Source organism: Nannobrachium achirus (assembly GCF_963921795.1).
Source record: "Nannobrachium achirus genome assembly, chromosome: 20".
NCBI lineage: Eukaryota > Metazoa > Chordata > Actinopteri > Myctophiformes > Myctophidae > Nannobrachium > Nannobrachium achirus.
In genome coordinates this window covers 16,606,109-16,626,505 of record NC_137827.1, presented here as the reverse complement: position 1 = coordinate 16,626,505, position 20,397 = coordinate 16,606,109, and the positions used below count along the sequence as shown (strand labels likewise).

Genomic DNA, 20,397 nt, shown 5'->3' with positions numbered 1-20,397 from the left:
GGTGTGCACGTGGTGTGCATGTGACAGTAAAGAACTTGAACTTAAGTGTCTTGAGAGCTTGTTTGAAAGATACTCCACAAATTCCACTGCCGACTTGGAGATCATACCTTCCCCTCTCGTCTCGACAAAAGACGAGATGTTGTAGCTTTTGTTCTTCTCTGCGAATGACAAGAGGCAGATATGAGGGAGACTGACAGAACACAGCATGTTTACATTTTTCTTTAAACAATAAATGAAATAAGATAGAAATCCCACGATTTTGTGACCCATTTTCCCACTGAGTGCCAATTGCCTATACTGTAATCCTGGGCGCTACTCTCCCTCTGCCAACCTGGGGAGAGCTCCGAACTGAGCTCACGCTTCCTTCAATGCATGAGGAGTGAGCAGGCCGCTTCTTATTACCTGACAGGGGGGGTTTCTGCGGTAGGACGTAGTGCGTGGAAGGAACACGTTATTCCAACCAGTTCCTTCCCCCTCCATCAGGTGCCCCGGCTGGCCAGGGGGAGGCAGTATAGAGACCAGGATTACTGCATGTTTTTTGTGAGGGTTTACATTTTTCGAATGAATCCTGGCATCCTTATTTTGGGGCGAGCATTCAGCGAAAAAAATAGATGTCTATTTTCAGCAAAGAGATTGGTGTTGAGGGAAAAAAGGAGTGGATCGAGTAAAGAGCCTTGGAGGACCCCGCTCAACTAAGTATATTGAGTTTAAGTTATTAAACAGTCCCTCCCAAACAGTAACACAAAGAAGTTAAGGACATACTTCTGGCATTATCAAAGGAGACAAATTTGCATGGCTGGATGTAGTTGACTATGGAAGACATGGCTTCGTACGCTGTCACTTCCTGTCCAGCTGTGCCCTAGGGGGGATTGACAGGATGTTAGCTGACACACGAAATATTTAGACAGGACACAAGAGCATGTAAAAGAGCGATGATGCCGTCACCCTCCCCACCTCGTCTGAACTCTTCATCTTCTCCTCGTCCTGTTCTTCTGTGTCTTCCTGTTCTTCGTTGTCCTCCGCAGTCACGTCCGCCTCTGTGGAACCGCATAAACAACGTCTGGTAAGTAAATACAACACATTATACACACACGCCATTAAGACATCACTACTGAAAGAACATGAAAACACACCAACCAGCCAAACATGATGCTTGTAAATAAAGTATGCTGATTTGGTTTGGCCTTTAAAGCTACACTACATTACAGTATGTGGTGCTTGTGCCATGCTTATAGTTAGATGGTACATGGTTTCAACGTACCGTTGATCCGATGGAGCGCATTATAACTCACATTAACGTAAACATTTTCGGACTATCGGCAGTCAGACAAATGGGCAGCTCCCCAGTCCCCACTAGATTATGTTAATACAATGTATTACACAGCTTGGCTGAATGCTTGATTCTAATTGGTCAATCGCTGAAATCAGCGGTCTGTTATTTCTTGATAACAGACCGCTCCGCTCTATAACAGACCGATGCCTAATCAAAGGCTCGGAGCACCTGCTGCACTCAGGCTGCACTGCATGAATTTTGTGTCTATCCAACATGAGAGCCATGTAAACAAACACACAGTGTCATTTAGAAATAAACGTTGCTCTCAAGAATGTTTTTTAAAAAGATTTAAAAACACTTCCTTGTTTTGTGTGTTTTATAACCACATTAATAAAAACATGTTTTATGTGTTTATCCCACATAAAACCACTGTTAAAAAATACCTTTTATGCGTTTAACTGAAATTCGAATAAAACATGTGCGTCTCTTTAGCCACTTTCCACCTGGTGTCTCTACTCTCTATTTTGGCAAATGTCATTGACATTGTCAGAAATGGTCAAAAAATAGCAACAATCATGATACGGCTTGATTTTGAGCTTGTATATCAGCTACTTTCGTATAAAGTGGTTAAGCTCCATCATACCTTGGTTCTCCTGGGTGGTGGGTGCTGGGGTTTCAGGGTCATGGCTGGGGGTGTTGGGGTCCTGGGTGGAGACAGGTGGAGCCGTTTCACTGGTTGGTGGAGCCGTTTCACTGGTCACTGGAGCAGTGTCACTGGTCGCTGGAGCTGTGTTTTGGTCGCTGGTCTGTGCAGGGGGTTTCTTTGACTGGTTTTGGTTTCCATGGCTACCTTTCTTGTTCTTGATTAAGATCTTGCCCATGAGCTCAGACGGGCTGGGTATCTGCTGACCAGGCTTAAGCTAGAGCATGGATGGAAGCAAAAACAGCAACGTGGTTGAGAACAGTGGTCAGCAACGATTGAATGGACACATGTTCTGTGTACTATGTGCATGAGCTCATCTCTTGGCTCATTGCTCCCTCTTTTGCACGCTCGCACGCACGCATGCGCGCACACAGACACACACACACTTTAGAGATTAATAAACATTTTGGGATGACTTGATCTCCACCTCATATATTGAGTGTACTTGTGTAGCTTGTTTCCTTTTTTTAATTATTTTTTATACATACTCAAGAATTCCAAATCATACCATTATGATACAATTTTTGTTCCTTACACTCTACTACTCACAGGGTATTTCTCCAGTGGCTCTGTTAGTAGAGCGTCGCCAAAAATGGTTTTACAGTAGTTGGCCATTTTCTCTTGCTGTTTCACCCTGAAACAAAGACCCACAACAACACTTACTTTTAATCCGTGAATCATGCCGACGACGAGTGACGGCAAGTGACACTTTCGTACCGATTATGACATTTTAAATGACGATTAATTGTCACTCAAATAATCGCGATTAACGATTTAATTGTGTATTTGTCGTTGACAATAACATTTCTGTTTGGCTTTTAGGCTTTGAAGTTGCACATGGTAATCATGACACATACGTTAAATATACAAAGATTACTGACATATTTGACAATTTTATACTTAAAAAAATAACATTGAGAGTGGAAATAGACGATCTACAAGCTCACAACGCGTCACATCGTGACGTGTTGTGAGCTTGTAGATCTGCTATTTCCGCTACTTTTAGAAAGTGTTTGTAACTACCCACTTGCCACAAAAAGTTCAGAAATCTAACTTTGGTCGATTATATCTCCCCTTTAATAAACTCAAATGGTATTGTGTTTTATATCATTTTCATTGTTGATTTGTCTCCTTTACGAGGTACAGCTTGTAAGCATCGGGCATTCGAGGCATGAGCTACACAGCCAAACGTGTGGGTAGCGCTGACCAAAGATTTGCCAACATTCGGTCCATTATATCCCCCCTTTAATTGTGCCAAGTGGTATTGTGTTTGATATCATTGTTATCGTTGATTCGTCACCTTGAGGTACAGTTTGTAAGGATCTGGCATTCGTGGAATGAGAAACACAGCCAAACGTGTGGGTAGCGCTCCTCCAAAAATTGTCAAAATGGCCTAGCAGGCCTGCAATACTGTTCTTTTGGTCTTCACCTTTGTTACTTGGGGCATTGAATGATTGCACTCTCTCACAGTAATAAGGAAAAGAAAAAACAACACATATTGGCAATTTCTACACGTTATTAATGTTAAGCTCAGTGTCAGGGAAGCCCAAAACGAGAGTAAATAAATGCCAGCAGAACAGTATATTGCAAGCCATTTTGGCAAAATTCTGGTCGGCGCTACCCACACGTTTGGCCGTGTAGCTCATGCCTCAAATGCCCGATGCTTACAAGCTGTACTTCGTTGTAAAGGTGACAAATCAACGATAAAAATGATATAAAACACAATACCATTTGGGTTTATTAAAGGGGAGATATAATCGACCAAAGTTAGATTTCCGAACTTTTTGTGGCAAGTTTATATTAACATTTCTCAACATGTAAACGATTATGCAAAATACTTGCGATTACCTCAAATAATTGCGATTAGACGATTATGTAATAATTGTGACAGCCCTAACCACAGAGCATAAAGGAGGCTTTATTCACAGCACAGGAGGCCTATTCATATCATATCCTGGAAATGTCTTGTATTCTAATGGTAACGACAGCATTACAGACAGTAATATTACATTTGTGATAATCACTTTGTCCAGTGCAATGGGAGTACAGGGACAACATCGTGTATCAATTAAGGGGGGGGGGGGGGGGGGGGGGGGGGGGGGAGACATACTTACGAGTCCACGTGGTTCTCAAAGGACAGGATTACAGGATACGGTGACGTCTTGAAGGCACTCTCAGCGATGGCCTCAATCACATCCTGTCACACATGAACACACATGGACATGCAGACATGGACATTGTATTATCTCATTTAAAGGGATAAACTTCATCACCAAAATGACTTTTCTCCCATCAATTAACTCACCCCATGGTGCGTTAGATTCATGGAAAATTCATGTTTTCCTGCATGGCGAATGAAGAAGCCAAAAACGGCCAAAAGTAAATAGGGGTCCAAAGTTAACAGCAGAAAAACTCTATCAGAAATCGAGGGACAGCGAATACACTTCCCGGCAGGTGCCGGACCGGTACCTAACGCTAACCCTAACCTTAACCCTAACCCTAACCCTAACCCTAACCTCAGTCAAACTATACCTAGCCTCACTATAACTATGCCTTAACCAACCTTAACCTCAGTACAACTATACCTAAACCTAACCTTAACCTTAACCTCAGTAAAATTATACCTAAACCTAACCTTAACCCATTGCGGTAAACTGCCGGTCCGTGCTGCGGCCGCCGGTCCTACTGCCGGGATGCAGCGCGACTGCCGGTTGAACTGCTGGTCGTTCGGCCTTGCCTGCCACGGCAGTTCCGCGGAAGGTGCCGGTGCCGGAGACTGTATTCGCTCTTTCTGCAGAAATCTCTCTATAGAATCTCACCACAACTCTCACAGTAACACTACTATCGTCTATTCAGTTCGCTCTCAGAGCAGCATGAATGATATGCATAGACCATTGTTAAATTGCTGCTTTGGGGGCATTTTGTCAATGCTGCTCTCAGAGCAGCATGAATGATATGCATAGACCAGGGGTTCTCCAACTTTTTTATCTCACGACCCCATATTCTTAGCAAACTTTTATTAGCGACCAAAACAATGCATTTTCGCAAGGCACGGCCATCGTCCGTGCACAAGACTGTTTACACCGGAAGTGTTTTAAAAGGCTATGTTTGAGTGAATACACAACCTTTTGGAAGTAATGAGCAATGAGCATAAGCCTGAATACAAGACACTTTAATTATATACTGTGAGAGTTGTGTGAGATTGTATAAACAGATTATTGATATACTGTAGTTTTTGTTGTTGTTAATCTTGGAACCCTATTTACTGTCATCAAATGTTTTCTTCATTCCTGCATTCTTCATTCACCATGAAGGCATGGCGACAAAAACAAAACGGTCGCCATGAATTCAAGGCCCATGGGGTGAGTGAGTAATTGATGGGAAGTGCAAAGTATTCCTTGAACACATTAAAACCGGGTAAGCATCTGTGTCATTTACAAATTAGAAGGAAGTATAATCAGGTCTCAATGTGTTCATTTGGATGAACCCTGGAGGCCTGACTGCAAAACTGGGACAAACATGATGAGCTACAGACACAAAAAACACATACGTGCAAACACACACTAACAAACAACACTCAGCAATTCACCTACAAGTAAGCTAAAAAAAATGCAGTCAAAAATCCCAGAGGAAAAGAAGACAGAGAGACAGAAGAAGTGTTGGTGAAGAGAGTCCCTGAACAGGAGCGGAAGGGACTTGATAACAAACAGCACCAGTGAACTGTTGGAGCTGGAGAGCAGTGTGGAGACACATCCAGAGGGTGACACTAAACCGCACTGATGGATTCTGATGCTGTGCCAGACTGGAGCTCTGGTGAAGAGAGGCCCTTAAATGGAAGTGCCGAATGAGAGGGGATGATGAAGGTGTGTGTGTGTGTGTGTGTGTGTGTGTGTGTGTGTGTGTGTGTGTGTGTGTGTGTGTGCGCGGCGGCGCGTGCCTGTGTGTGTATACAGAATGATGTGTATGCTGTATGTAATGTGAGCATGCGGGTGTGTCTGTGTGTGTGTGTGTGTGTTCTGTATGTATTGTGCTTTTTGTGCAGATCCAAATAAAATAATTCAAATGTGCATGCGTGCGTGCGTGTGCATGCATTACTGTACATTACAGTGTTACCCGCTCAGTGACCTTTGTGGTTTAATGTGAACATTAAAATAACTGGTAGAGCGAATGCACAGCCTCCCATGATAGTACACCGTGACATTCTGTAGTCGCTATGGACACCGCTTGGAAAGTCTCAGGAAGCCCTGAGGCAAGAACTACACTGCACTCCATTCACAGGATGCTAAAGTTTGGCACATGGTTTATAGAGTGCAGAATGGATGACGCAGCACGGTAGACACGGATGTGTTCAATGCAGTGGCTGTGGATAACTGTGAGTAGGGCTGTCACGATTATGACATTTTACAATTATCACTCAAATAATTGCGATTAACGATTTAATTGTGTTTTTGTCCTTGACAATTACGTTTCTGTTTGGCTATTAGGCTTGGAAGTTGCACATGGTAGATATGACACATAACCTAAATATTCAAAGAAATGACTGACATATTTGACAACTTTATACTTAAAAAAGAACATTGATAATGGAAACAGCCGATCTACAAGCTCACAACGCGTCGCGACGCGACACGTTGTGAGCTTGTAGATCTGCCATTTCCACAATTTTTTACTTAAAAAAAGAATATCTAAACATTTTTCAACATGGAAACGATTATGACCATTATGAAAAATAATCTCGATTATGTCAAATAATTGCGTTTAGACGATTATGTAATAATTGTGACAGCCCTAATACTGTGAGGCTGTTTACAAAGGAATGTGAGGATATCAACCACTTTTTTCTGTACTATTTTATACTGTTATGCAGTGAAAATAGCCAATCTACAGCTCACAACATGTTGGCGCATGACACATTGTGAACTCCACTATACTTTTTTGAAAACTTTAGTGACTAGTTACTTTATTTAATTTAGATTTTTACAAAACCACTTCAGACCTATACTTTGGCAATTTGAAAATAGCCGATCTACAAGCTCACAACGCGTCGCAAATGCTTTGTTGCCATTTTCCTGTGCATCAACCACCTAGGCACAATTATTACATAATCGTCTAATCGCAATTATTTGACATAATCGCAATTATTTTGTCATAATCGTCATAATAGTTTCCCTGTTGAAAAATGTTCATATAGTTTCAAAGATTTTCAAAAATAGTGGAATCAACGCGTTGCATCGCGACGTGTTGTGAGCTTGCATATCGGCTATTGCCACTATGTTGTTTTTTAAGTATAAAGTTGTCAAATGTGCCAGTATTTCTTTGTATATTGAGGATATGTGTCATATTTGCAACTTCAAAGCCTACAAGCCAAACAGAAATGTAATTGTCAATGACAAAAACACAATTAAATCGTTAATCACAATTATTTGAGTGACAATTAATCGTCATGTAAAATGTTATAATGGTGACAGCCCTATATAAACACCTTGAAGAGGATCTGCGTGGTCATGGTGAAGCCGTGGGTGATGTGGGGGTCCTCCTCTGGGGGCTTGCCCTTCCAGCAGTCCAGCTCCAGACACCTGCAGCCTGACAGCAGACACTGGCGGTACATCTCTGGAGAAGACACGCCTGACAGCTGGCCGGCTGCACAGCAACACACAAGCACAATTTCACACGTTACATACAGGATGTGCCAGGGCTGGGCAATTTAACAAGCAATATATATCATCGTCGTTGTCGGGTGGAAACCTTGTATGTCCAAAACCGTTCGCTTTGTATTTATCATTTAAAAACATGATTTAAAATTGTGAAAATAGCCGAGCAAATAGCCTTGGATCATGAGGTGTTGCGTGCTTGTAGATCTGCTATGAAGCAGGGCTTTACTTTACAAAAAAAAAACAACACAAATTTGAAACTTGGAGATACAAGGTTTCTGCCCGACAGTGACGATATACCGGTATACGGTATATATAGATATAAAGAAATATCTATCTAGCATTATATAACTTTCCTATTCTGGATTTTAACCTGGTTTCCTGGGGGATAAATTGAATCTTGACCATCAGTTCAAAGTTTTTGTCAGATCCTGTGTCCAGGTTAGACATAATGACCTTTGACACAATCTAAATATCTAATAAATCTGGCCACAAATAAATCACACTTCCATCTGACTCTAACTTCCTCAAATGATTTGCAATGAATAGTGATGTGTGTGACCTGTCAGGTAGGTGTTGTGGGAGGACTTGATGAAGTAGTGTGGGATGGGTTTGGTCATTTCGTGGCACAGAGCCAGATGGTCCAGGATGATCACTGACGTCTCTGGACCCATCAGGTAGAACAGAAGGCCTTCTCGTGACACTTGACCTGCACAACACAACATGGAGGAATTAACAGCTGGTTACAGTGGTGTACACAGGACTAATCCCCAGCACAAATTATAGAATCTCTTTAAGTGACAATACAATATCTCTCCTTTAGAAAGCACGACATCATCTATTCATGTAACCTGACTTTCGCCAGATGGTTTGCAGCATTGCGTATGCCTGCATAACGCTCTGCTTCTACCATCTGGACTCGGTCCAGCACAACCGATGTAAGGGGCGGGCCATTTTTTAAAATTCTAAAGCAGGTGATTGGATATGGCCGTGCCAACTCCAACGACTCATATTGGCCTGTCTGCATGACGTTGCACCCAGAATCCGCCTCCTGGGTTTCCACGTGGTCTGCAATCAGACTCTATTGGCTCAGAGCCGCTCAGAGCCCGCCCATAGCTGCCGCTGATTGGTCCGGCCAGGGACATTCCGAAGGGAACCCCTCCTCCGCAAGTGAACCCAGATGGTAAAGCAATGCATAAGCAATGCTGCCACCATCTGGCGAAAGTCAGGTAACTATTCATGAGTTGCATTTGTAATCCTAAACGGCCATCTTGAGGACCAACACAGGTGTTTCAGTTTGTCTGATTGGCATAGAACAAATGTTCTACGCCAATCTGTGCTTGTAGATCGGCTATTTTTGCTAGTTTATATCATTTTTAAAATGATAAATACAAAACAAACGGTTTCGGACATAGAAGGTTTCTACCCGACAACAACGACATCTCACCTTTGTTGGCGTTGGAAGTGTTGGGTTCATATTTTTCGATCAGAGCCTTGATCTGGTCTGGCCGGAGGCGGGGAAACAACTCTTCGTTGAGCCGAGAGTCCCTTTGTTTCTCATTGAGGAACTTGGTGAAGTTCTCCTTGGTCATGTAGGGTTTGGAGCCGGGGGAGCTGGGAAACACATAGTCAGTCATGCCAGGCACCAGGGGTGGACAGGTTCAGGTTCAGGTTCAGGTTTATTAGTCAAATGCATATCCATACAGGTATAGACATACAATGAAATGCTTGTGCCAGGAGCACTCTCAGCCTTATTACACACAAAAAAACAAGACAACAACAGGTCACCCAGGACAACCCAAAAACAACAAAACAACCATACAGTGTAACAGTGTACAGAGTACTCACACAAAAACGTCAAGATGTGATACGGTGTGAGCTTGTACACTATAAACACGAACTTTCAACTTAATGTCTAACCTCATGTAGACCTATACAGTACAAACCGTACCTGCTGGTTTACGCTATGTAGATTTAATACATTTTTGCCTCTCCCTGACATGTTTACTGTTTGATTTTTCTCATTGCCCATTCTCCATGCTCCCCCTGTCCCCTTGAACAAAAAATCATTTCCCCCACTTCTTTGCACCTGTAAACCTGTGATGTGACAATAAAGCAGGTTCTGACGAGGACTCACTAGGACGAGAAGATCTCATCAATCTCAGGCCGAGGACAGAGATTCGTCAGGAAGGTCTTGAAGGCCGTCTCGCTGAAAACATCAGGCTTCATGGTGTCGTACTGGCGAGAAAAGGGGGGGCGGGGGGAGAAAATAACTGGAACATCCAATATTTCTTTTGCAGGTGCGCGTTGGAGAGGAAAGAAGAAATAATTTCCGCTCGCTGCTCTTGCGGTCAAGACGATCATTTACTCTAGCTGACATTTTGACTGCGAGGACAGTGTGTGTGCGGGATTGTTCTTTTCTTCCTGACACCTACTATAGAGGTTGTATTTACGGACAGCTGTCAGAGACGTGGCAAATTGAAGAAGATTAGGATTTATCTGCCATGAAGAAACAAGTATAATGGAAAGTGGAGCTGTATATCATCCTTGCATGAGGTGGGGTTGTAAATGTATATCGTCGTAGTCGGGTGGAAACCTTGCATGCCCCAAACCGTTCGTTTTGTATTTATCATTTTAAAAATGATCTAAACTAGTGAAAACAGCCGATCTACAAGCACACAAGGCCTTGCACCGGGCTTGTAGATCTGCTGTTGTTGTTTTTTTTTTTTTTTAAGATTTGTTTTGGGGCTTTTATGCCTTTATTGATAGGACAGTAGACTGACAGGAAATAGGGGGAGAGATGGGGAGCGACATGCGGCAAAGGTAGTCCGGATTGGGAATCGAACTGGCGACGCCACCAGGCATCCATGCCTATGTGGCAATGCTGGACCAGTGGACCAGCTGGCGCGCCAGTAGATCTGCCGTTTTCACTACTTTTCTGCGACGACCCCACGTTTTGTAAAGCAGGGCTTTACAAAACGTATAAATTTGAAACTTGGAGATACAAGGATTCTGCCCGACAGTGATGATATACACATAAACATGTCAAACAGACAGTGGTGTAAAGTAGCTAAGTACATTTACTTAAGTACTGTATCTAAGTAACATTGAGATATTTGTACTGGTAAAATGAACATACAGCTGTTTGGAGATACAGTAAATAAAAGGGTCTCCCCTTTCCAACCTTTCCTTTAGGGAGGTGTGCAGAGGACAGAGCACTCTCTACCCTCTTCTTATCAGCCGGGAACATCTTGTAGATACTGAGGGAGACAGCATAAAGACAGCAGAATGCCATTGAACATTAATATAGTGGGGATAGAAATCGAACAAATATACTGTAGTGCAGGGGTCTTCAACGTTTTCAGGCCAAGGACCCCTTAGTTGATCATTTGACAGCACAATCATCGTTGTATTTTGGATCCATGTCAATTTGTGTTTTCAGATATTTAACCACTCGAACCGTCAATACTTAATAAAGTTGACCTTTTACTCTGTACTTGGTCTGCTCTTTTTCCCCTCTACAAAACCTCTTTGCCGAAAATAGCTGATCTACAAGCTGTAGATCTGCTATTTTTGGCTAAAGTTCTCAGAATATAGGGTTCAAGTGGTTAATATAAAAAAGGAGAAAACAAGGTTTCTATCACACAAAGTTTTGGAGGACCCCCTGTAGTGACTCTGAGGGTCCCAGACACCCTGTCGAAGACCCTTGCAGCACTGCAGTGGTTCTGCCCAACCATAATCATAGTTGAACTGGGGACCCCCTACCTTGATAAGCACTTGGAATGTAGGAGTTGAGGAATTGCATTTAGTTTGACTCAGTTCCACAGGTACTGTATAACTTGTGAAAATAGCACTGCGTTGCGAGGTGTTTGTAGATCGGCTATTTATTTTTCTTTCTTATATTATTTGACAATTTGGCCAATGGTTGTCCATTTTTTGGAGCTGTGTGAAGCACAGGCTCCCTATACGTGGCTGTGTGGGTCTGTCTGTGTGTCTGTGTGTCTGTACGTAGCCTGGACTTCGGCGCGTAACTAGTCCCACAGTTTTGCCACCACACACTCGCGCCATATGTCAAATCGACCGGCTTACTCGGGAATCGTGGGCTATTACTTTTCTAAGAGAAAAGTTGTATCGTTTAATTGATATAAATTTATTAGTGAATTAATTTTCCCCATTGACTTATAATGGGAATCACAAAAACTCACATTGAATTATTTTTCCCTCACAAACCATTGGGGCTACAGTTTCAAAACTTGGAGAGGAGGTTCATAATGCAGGCAAGGATTAACTGAAAAATAATTACATCATTCGGCCTCATGGTGGCGCTATAACGGCCCACTTTACGTTTTGCCCCGTAACTCTTGAACCGTAGATCGGAAAATTAAAATTCTTTTTTCCCTGGATTCCTTGGGTCAAGACGCATCTCCCCACATAGGCCACGCCCATTTGCGCCAGGATAGATTTTCCGCCATCTTGAATTTTCTCCAAAACACACTTTTTGCTCCTTTTCCTACATATTTTCTTCAAATGTCACAAGAATCGGTACACATGATCTATCGACTCATGCGATAAACATATTCAAACGATATTTTGATAGTCCATACCGTTCTTCCGTGACAAGCTTCCAAAGTTAGCGGGAGGAACCCATTTTATAAGAAGTAGCCATAAATCACAAACGAAACATCCAGTCAACACAAAATTTTAAACACAAGTGGCGGGCGCTATACTGAACATATACCCAAAAGCATTTCCACTTCGACCCATAGGGGGCGCCACAAACGCGAAAAACGTAACCGTTTCATGCCAAAACGTGTTTTTCAGGGGGAATGACCCTCTCAAAACGAAACACAAACGATCTCTGGAGAGACGCGACAACGTAATCGCCTTGCGGAACTTGTGGGAGGAGCCTATTTCTTAAAAACAAGAAACCATATCCTTACTTCAGAAACGCAGGAAACGCAAAACACACTTTTTGCTCCTTTTCCTACATATTTTCTTCAAATGTCACAAAAATCGGTACACATGATCCACACACACACACACACACACACACACACACACACACACACACACACACACACACACACACACACACACACACACACACACACACACACACACACACACACACACACACACACACACACAACTCCACTTCACACGGGTGTGATTTTTTTATTTTATAGTATAGTTTGTTGATTACTTTTGATGCAGAAAAATGTATTATTCTTCTTTCTTTCTTTCTCAAAATGTCTTAAAAGTCCTTAAATTGTCACTTCACTGTCATCTGGGGACCCCCCAAAATCATGGGTGGACCCGACCCACAGGTTTAAGAACCACTGCGCTAAACAGACCAATTCAAAAGCATAGTACCCACTTTTTTACAGGAATCTTTCCATCCTTGTTGGTATGAAGAGAGAGGCGCACATATCTAGGACAAATAAAGCACAGGGTCACTGACTGTCATGTGCAGCACATTGTCATTTCACAATAGTGACAAGCAAGAACTTAGCAAATACGTGTACAATATAATAAACCTCGCTGACTCACATTTTATCAAGAAACACTTGTCTGCATGCGTTGTTTCTCGCAGGGTTGTAGGCGATGGCGAGAATGTCAGCTGCCCAGTTCTACAATGAATTGTAAATGGTAAATGGACAGCATTTATATAGCGCTTTTCTCCAAAGCGATCGACAATGTATTTCACATCCACCCATTCACACACACACGGCAGAGGAAACCATGCAAGGCACCAACTTGCTCATCGGGAGCAACTAGGGGTTTCGTGTCTTGCTCAAGGACACTTGCCAGGAGGAGCTGGGAATCGAACATGGAACCTTTGGATTCCAATGAGGCCGTCCTACCTCCTGAGCCACTACCGCAAGTGCCATCATGTTGCAAGTAAACATAAAGGAGCACGTTGGTAGCTGACCGGATATTGGGTCAACCACGCGCCATCGCAATGTTCCCGGTTCAACTCCATTCAATTCCAGCTGCAGACCTACGTTGCATGTCCTTTCCCAGCTCTCTGCCCTTCGTTTCCTGTCCATCTACTATCCTATCTAATTATAGCGCCACAAAAAAGTCCCCCCAACCCTAAAAAAACCTTAAAGGGCAATTACATAATACTAAATATCAAGCCCTTTACAGTATATCAACTACTTGACCACTGGAGCGTATTGATATAATCAATGCCTCAGGAAGCGGGAGACTTGCATGTTGACTTTGGACACAACAGAATTGTGATTTCATTACAGCTGATTAAATCCGGATATTGGAGCCATAAAGTCCAATAAAGAGTGCAGGGACAGAGGGAGCCTTGTTAGAGGAAGAGCAGGCTCACTGTATAATGCATAACGGCCTGCGGCTGTCTTTAAGCAATCAAAATGGATGTGGGACAGAGAGACTAGAATAGTAAACAGATACCATACTGATAGTTAACGGGGGGGATAACCACTAGCACCCTGGCATTCCTATTTTTGGCATGTTCTTCGTATAGGTGAAAACATATTTCAGAAATAGCAGACAGTCAGCCATGATGCGACGCGTTGTGAGCTGACAATCTGACATCTGCTACTTTCAGAAAATAAATTGAAAGAATTTAGAGAACATTTTTTGAATTGATGAAGAGTGTTCCCATCAAATGGGCAAACTTAAAGCACACTCGAGCATTTAAAAAAGCCTTTAATTAGACTTAAAAACAATGAAATGCCAAAGCCGAATTTTTTATGAATTGTTTTTTATAGAAATCTGGCTTATGAGAAGTATACATTATTACCTGTGTCACTTTCTCTTTAGAAGCAAAGAAGTTGTGGAAGGTGAGATCGACCATGTCTGGGCCTGTGACGATGGTCAGGGTTTTAGCCAGATGGTTGCTGTCTGGGAAGTCCATGTTGAACACGTTGCGGACCTTGGGGTGCTGTGGATAAGGAGATGAAGCAGGTTGTAAGTAGGTAGATAGGTAGGTAGGTACTTTATTGATCCCAGAGGGGAAATTCAAGCGTTACAGCAGCTCATAAAGACATCAATGAAAACACATGATGATAATAAATATCTAAAAGAAATGCATCTAAGCAAGTTAAAATGTTACTAAATAACTGACAAACCAAACCAAAACATTACTAATAGAGATCTGAAAAAACGTGTATCCCACATCCCCCCTCCTACTGTAACTGGCCTGGTCAAGCCAACCAGATGAGGAGTTGTACAGTCTTATAGCTGTGGGCAGAAAAGATCTCCTATATCGTTCGTTTTTGCAAATTGGATGTAACAGTCTGTTGCTAAAGGAGCTTTTCTGCCCTTTCACAGCGTCATGTAGGGGGTGAGAGTTCAGCAAAAATATAAATCACATAGAGCATACTGTACCAGTATACTACAGTAAATAAGGCTAAATAGTCCTTCGTGCAGTTGGCTCAGGTTCAAATCTGACCCGAGTGTCTATGGTGCATCATATGTCTTCCTCTCTCAAAAACATTAAAACAATCTACACATTGAATATACGTTTAATGACATGTTTATAAAAACCTAAAAACTGTATTATTATGAAAGCTCAAGTTCGAGAGGGAACATGGATTACTTGGCTTAACTTATCATGATCATCAGCCTCATCAGCAGCAGCATCAAAATGCTACAGTATGCTGAAGTTGGTGTTCTCATAATTTAGATCCATTGTGCCAAAACGTTTCAAATGCATGGGAATTGGGACCTTTTTGAACACCTGGGAGCTTGTACATTGCAGGCAAATCTACTGACCAGAGCATGCAAAACACACACACACACACACACACGCACACACACACACACACACACACACACACACACACACACACACACACACACACACACACACACACACACACACACACACACACACACACACACACGCACACACACGCACACACACGCACACACACGCACGCACACTGCAATGACTTATAGTGCTCCCGTCACCAGCATGGAGCTGGAGCTAGCAGCGCTAGCACAGTACAGGACAAACAGTGAATGAGATGAGATGTCAGTGTTCTGCTCTCCTTGGGGAACAGAATAGATTCCACATGCTGCTCCAACCCTCTGCTGCTGAATAGAGTCATAGAGATGTTATTTTTGGGGGACAACTTTCAAGGCTTTATTTGACAGCAATAAAGTGGAGAGAAAACGGAAGCAATGGCAGGAGAGAGAGATGGGGAAGGACTAGGGTTGCCAATGATCCCCGTTTTTTTTTGTCTCAACACATAATATTTGAGTTTGTACTCATGACATAAACAGCAGTTTAAATTAGGCCTATTAAGTACAATTTTGGGCCGCTATATGTGGCCCTCACATCTAAAGGTCAGGCCACATTAGGGCCCTCACACCTTCAGTGCAATGCAACGCTCTGCATTGCATTGTGAGCTTGAAAATCGTCTTTTTCCGACAGATGATTACAGTTGACAAAATCAGACTTAACTCTGGATGGAGGCAACACCAAGTGGGAGCCAGAGATACAGGCTTCATGCTGTCAAACTGGATCAGCCCTTCACTGCTGCATGATAAACTGAAATCCTACTGCTGAACTCACATGGCAATCACAACATAATGTAATGTGAGTGTGTGTGAGCACGTGTCTTTGAATTGAGGGGTAGGGCATATGCTGCGCGAATGTGTAATTTTTGCAATGCAAATACACCACTCCTGGTCTCCCACTAATGTAGACCGCACACACACACAACCATTTGAATTGGAGTTGGAGTGCAGTAAAGGGGTTATTTAACATTGTTACACAATAATAATACTCACTTTAGGAAGTTTAGCATATTTTCCTGTTCTGGTGTCTCTGATGGTGGCAACATCCAGGAACGTAGTCTCCTGGGAGCAATAAACACATCCAATTCACACAACTCTCATATTATACTGTCATTGCCAACACAAATGTTAAGATACAATCTCTGGACACTGTGAAAAACAAATTACAATATACTTTCTGTGTAAATACTAAATATGGCTATGTTCATCACATTTTTGGTCTATCCGGATTGGAATCAGAGTTGTTCTATCACTATAAACAGGAAAAGAAAAAAAGAAAAAAGGAATAAAAACATTGAAACCGATTCAAACAGTTATGAACCAACTGTGTATTCAAAATAAGTTTCAAATCTGATTTCTAAAGTTGTCTCAGTCTGAACACTTGGACACTGAAACCAGATCTACATTTTGTTGCCTGCTGGAAAATAGCCGATCTACATGCCCACAATGCATCATGATCCGCCGCACTGTGAACTTTGAGATCGGCGATCCAATGCAGATAGGTTGATGATGTCTGAATACACAAATCTGATCTGATCTCTTGCAAATAACACTGTGGACAGTCAGCCCCACAGATCAGATTTGAGAAACAAATTGGATTTGCCTTCAGTCTGAACAAAGCCTAAGTTAACTTCAATCTCTCTATCTACAGTATCTCATGTAATTCTGTCAGAAGATGTAATCTTTGCAATAGATGATCTACAAGAGTATAGTGTGTGGATAAAGCAATAATGTTTCTTGGTGTGTGAGTTTGTGTGTGCGCTAGGGATGGGACGATAGATATTGGGCCTGGAAATAAGGTACTTAATTGATAGTCTTTTTTTCACTCGCTATCAAATCTCTTTGCCAAAAAATAGCCAATCTACAAGCGACGCGTTGAGAGCTTGATCGGCAATTTTTTGGCAAATGTTCTGCCACAGGATAATGGATGTTGGGATATTTTGGTTATCGCGATAACATCGTAAATCGCATTTTTTCTTTCTTTATTTTTTTAAGATTTGTTTTTGGGGCTTTTTTATGCCTTTATTGATAGGACAGTAGACTGACAGGAAATGGGGGCGAGATGGCGAGTGACGCGCGGCAAAGGTCGTCTGGATTGGGAATCGAACCGGCGACGCCACCAGGCATCCATGCCTATGTGGCAAAGCCAAAGGCGGCAAAGGTCATCTGGATCGGGAATCGAACCGGCGACGACGCCAGGCATCCATGCCTCTGTGGCAAAGCCTAAGTGGTACTGTATGCGCCTGGACCAGTAGGTCAGCGGGCACCCCCTCGCTTTTTTTTTTTTGTCAAGATAATAATCGGGACATGACATTTTCATATCGTCCCATCCCTATTCTGCGTGCGTGTGTCTTTCTAGTCTGTCTGTCTGTCTGTCTGTCTGTCTATGTGAGTGGGAGGGCGGAGAGAAAGGAACAGTGTAAAGTATATGGGGATGAAGACAGATAGCCCTCTTCCCATCCAGTCAGCATCACAGTGAGGGTTGAGGCGCACAGCGAGGCAGGCTGGTGAAGCCAGATCCTGCACCAATCAATAACCTCTGCCAGGCTGAGGCAGGCGGGCTGCTGGGATTGGGAGACGCAATGCAGCTCTCATCTATTCCCACAGCTCAGTGTACACACAGTGAAATCCTCAGTGTCAACTTAACTCTGAGAGTGTACAAATGGAACCTGTATTTGGTTCCATTTGTGCACTCTCAGAGTTACAGACCGGTGAGGGTCCATACCCTCTCGAGGTTACATTAAAGGAGTAGTTCACCACCAAAGTGACTTTTTTTTCTATTGATTACTCCCACCATGGAGACTTGAATTCATGGATATCTTTGTCGCATTCCTAAGACAAAAAATGGATTATAGTAAATTTACCCCCATTGAATCCGGATGGGGACCCGAATGCATTTGGGTCTCCATCCGGAATCAATGGGGGTACATTTATTGTAATCAAAATGTTGTCTTAGGAATGCAACAAAAGCCAAAACATATTAATACTCAACTCTCCATGGCATGAGTAATCAATAGAAATAAAGTCCTTTTGGGGGTGAACTCCCCTTTAACACGAGGATTTTAATGTGTAGGACATATTCTCGTGCATTAATATTAACACAATGTGAATATGAAGGTGATGGCTGTTCAATAATGTTTTATTTCTGGAGTGATTACTGTGCTACAATCAATGGTTCTTCTTCAGAACCCCACAATCAGAACGTTTCACAAAAAAAGAAAAACAAAAGAAAAGAAAGACCAATGTGCAATCTGGATTTTGCTGTGTGCGGTTTCAGCGATTTCCTTTGGTATGTAGATTGTGTTTATCTTACAGCTGAGTTACACATCTGAATAATAAACAATGTCAAGGACACTGGTACAGATAGATATTTATAATTTAGGAGTAAGAACACCCAGAATTGCACCTTTCTAGCTACCATTATTGTTGCTATGTCTGAGGAAAGCAGAACAAAAATATTTTATATGAACGCACACATGATGTAACAATAAGAAAAAAGAATATCCTGACCTTGCTTTGGTTGGTCCAGTAGACATAATAACCTTTACTGTCCATCTTCATGGTGACAGGGCTGGTCTTGTTCGAATCCTAGTTTTGGGGAGGACAGTCATACTTATACGTAGCATAGTCTATTCATTGTACCACTGTATTTTGCACAGCGAAAATAGCCGTAACCGTTCTACAATCGATCCTTTTCATGTCCTTAATTCGTATCATGTATGAAATGAGTTCACTCACCTCAGACCATTTCGTAAACCTCTCCCCTTTCACCAGGTAGTCTTTGATCTCTGGAGGATCCAGAGAGTATCTTTTCTTGTTCATTTTCTCGGTCCCTCTAACGTGATCTCCAGTGCAATGCTATATGTAACACGTATTTAGCATCTTCTTCTTTCTTTTTTTACTGGTCGCAGCCAAAGAGTAGTTTAGCCTTTCTCCTCATAGAATAAACTGCACAGGAGTTCCACGGCTGTGCTGACCTCAGGCAGCTCATGGCAGGACGCACCCCAACAAATATGCATTGCAAATGAAGTTGACACTAACAAAACTCCACACACAGTGGCCGAAGGTTCAACCTGGCCTCCCCATTTTATTTTATACTAAACCTCCTGTTGATTTGACCATAATAATAAGATTTGGATCTGTGGTTCCGGTCCAGATCTTTTACCTAATTCTCCTTCCTAAGAACACAATTAAATGGCCCAGGCCTGCTAAGAGGTCCGGGCACCTATAGGCGCCTGACAACTACTGTATGCACCTGACTATAGTGCATTGCGGGTTATAGTCCCGTTCCCGACAAACTTGCTGTATGTCACTCCTCCTATCTCACTCTCCTCGTTTCCTGTCTGTCTCCACTTATTCTATCAATAAAGGTAAAAAGCTCCCCCCAAAACATATTTTCTTTTATATATATATATATATATATATATATATATATATATATATATATACTGTATATATAAAAAGAACACAATTAAATGCTGTGTCAGATTTTGTAATTTAAAATATTTGTGCAGTCCATGTAGGGAATGAGACTTTATCCCAGGTGAAGGAGTTTAAATATCTCGTGGTCTTGTTCACGAATGAGAGAAAGGGGAAGACGGAGAAGGAGATCAGCCGGAGAATCGGAGCAGCAGGAGCAGTTTTGCTGCTGTTGTGAAGAAAAAAGAATTGAGCAGGGAGGCAAAGCTCTCTTTCTACCGAGCAATCTTTTTTCCTATTCTCACCTATGGTCATGAAGTGTGAGTCATGACCGAAAGTATAAGGTCGCGGGTACAATCGGCCAAATGAGTTTTCTCAGACGGGTGGCTGGTATCTCCCTTAGAGATAGGGTGAGAAGTTCAGTCACCCGAAAGAGACTTGGAGTAGAACCGCTGCTCCTACACTTGGAAAGGAGCTTAGGTGGTTCGCGGGCATCTAGTACGGATGCCTCCCGAGCGCCTTCCTGAAGAAGGTCCTCGAGGCACGTCCCACTGGGAGGAGACCCCGTG

At 42.5% G+C, this 20,397-nt stretch overlaps 1 protein-coding gene across 1 annotated transcript in view; it reads right to left on the bottom strand.

Moving 5' to 3' along the window:
* Nucleotides 1–19,231, bottom strand: part of plcb2 (phospholipase C, beta 2) — a gene marked incomplete at both ends in the record, with an annotated part of 50,497 nt that extends 31,266 nt beyond the window's left edge. The window contains 17 exons of the mRNA XM_080750861.1: nucleotides 74–158; nucleotides 763–859; nucleotides 955–1,037; nucleotides 1,917–2,193; nucleotides 2,526–2,610; nucleotides 4,091–4,173; nucleotides 7,459–7,616; nucleotides 8,190–8,336; nucleotides 9,075–9,241; nucleotides 9,765–9,865; nucleotides 10,812–10,887; nucleotides 13,005–13,058; nucleotides 13,178–13,257; nucleotides 14,406–14,546; nucleotides 16,403–16,471; nucleotides 18,920–18,997; nucleotides 19,148–19,231. Of these exons, the coding sequence (XP_080606987.1) occupies nucleotides 74–158; nucleotides 763–859; nucleotides 955–1,037; nucleotides 1,917–2,193; nucleotides 2,526–2,610; nucleotides 4,091–4,173; nucleotides 7,459–7,616; nucleotides 8,190–8,336; nucleotides 9,075–9,241; nucleotides 9,765–9,865; nucleotides 10,812–10,887; nucleotides 13,005–13,058; nucleotides 13,178–13,257; nucleotides 14,406–14,546; nucleotides 16,403–16,471; nucleotides 18,920–18,997; nucleotides 19,148–19,231 (1,865 nt within the window). The remainder of the gene's footprint in view (nucleotides 1–73; nucleotides 159–762; nucleotides 860–954; nucleotides 1,038–1,916; nucleotides 2,194–2,525; nucleotides 2,611–4,090; nucleotides 4,174–7,458; nucleotides 7,617–8,189; nucleotides 8,337–9,074; nucleotides 9,242–9,764; nucleotides 9,866–10,811; nucleotides 10,888–13,004; nucleotides 13,059–13,177; nucleotides 13,258–14,405; nucleotides 14,547–16,402; nucleotides 16,472–18,919; nucleotides 18,998–19,147) is intronic.
* Nucleotides 19,232–20,397: the final 1,166 nt, after the last annotated feature.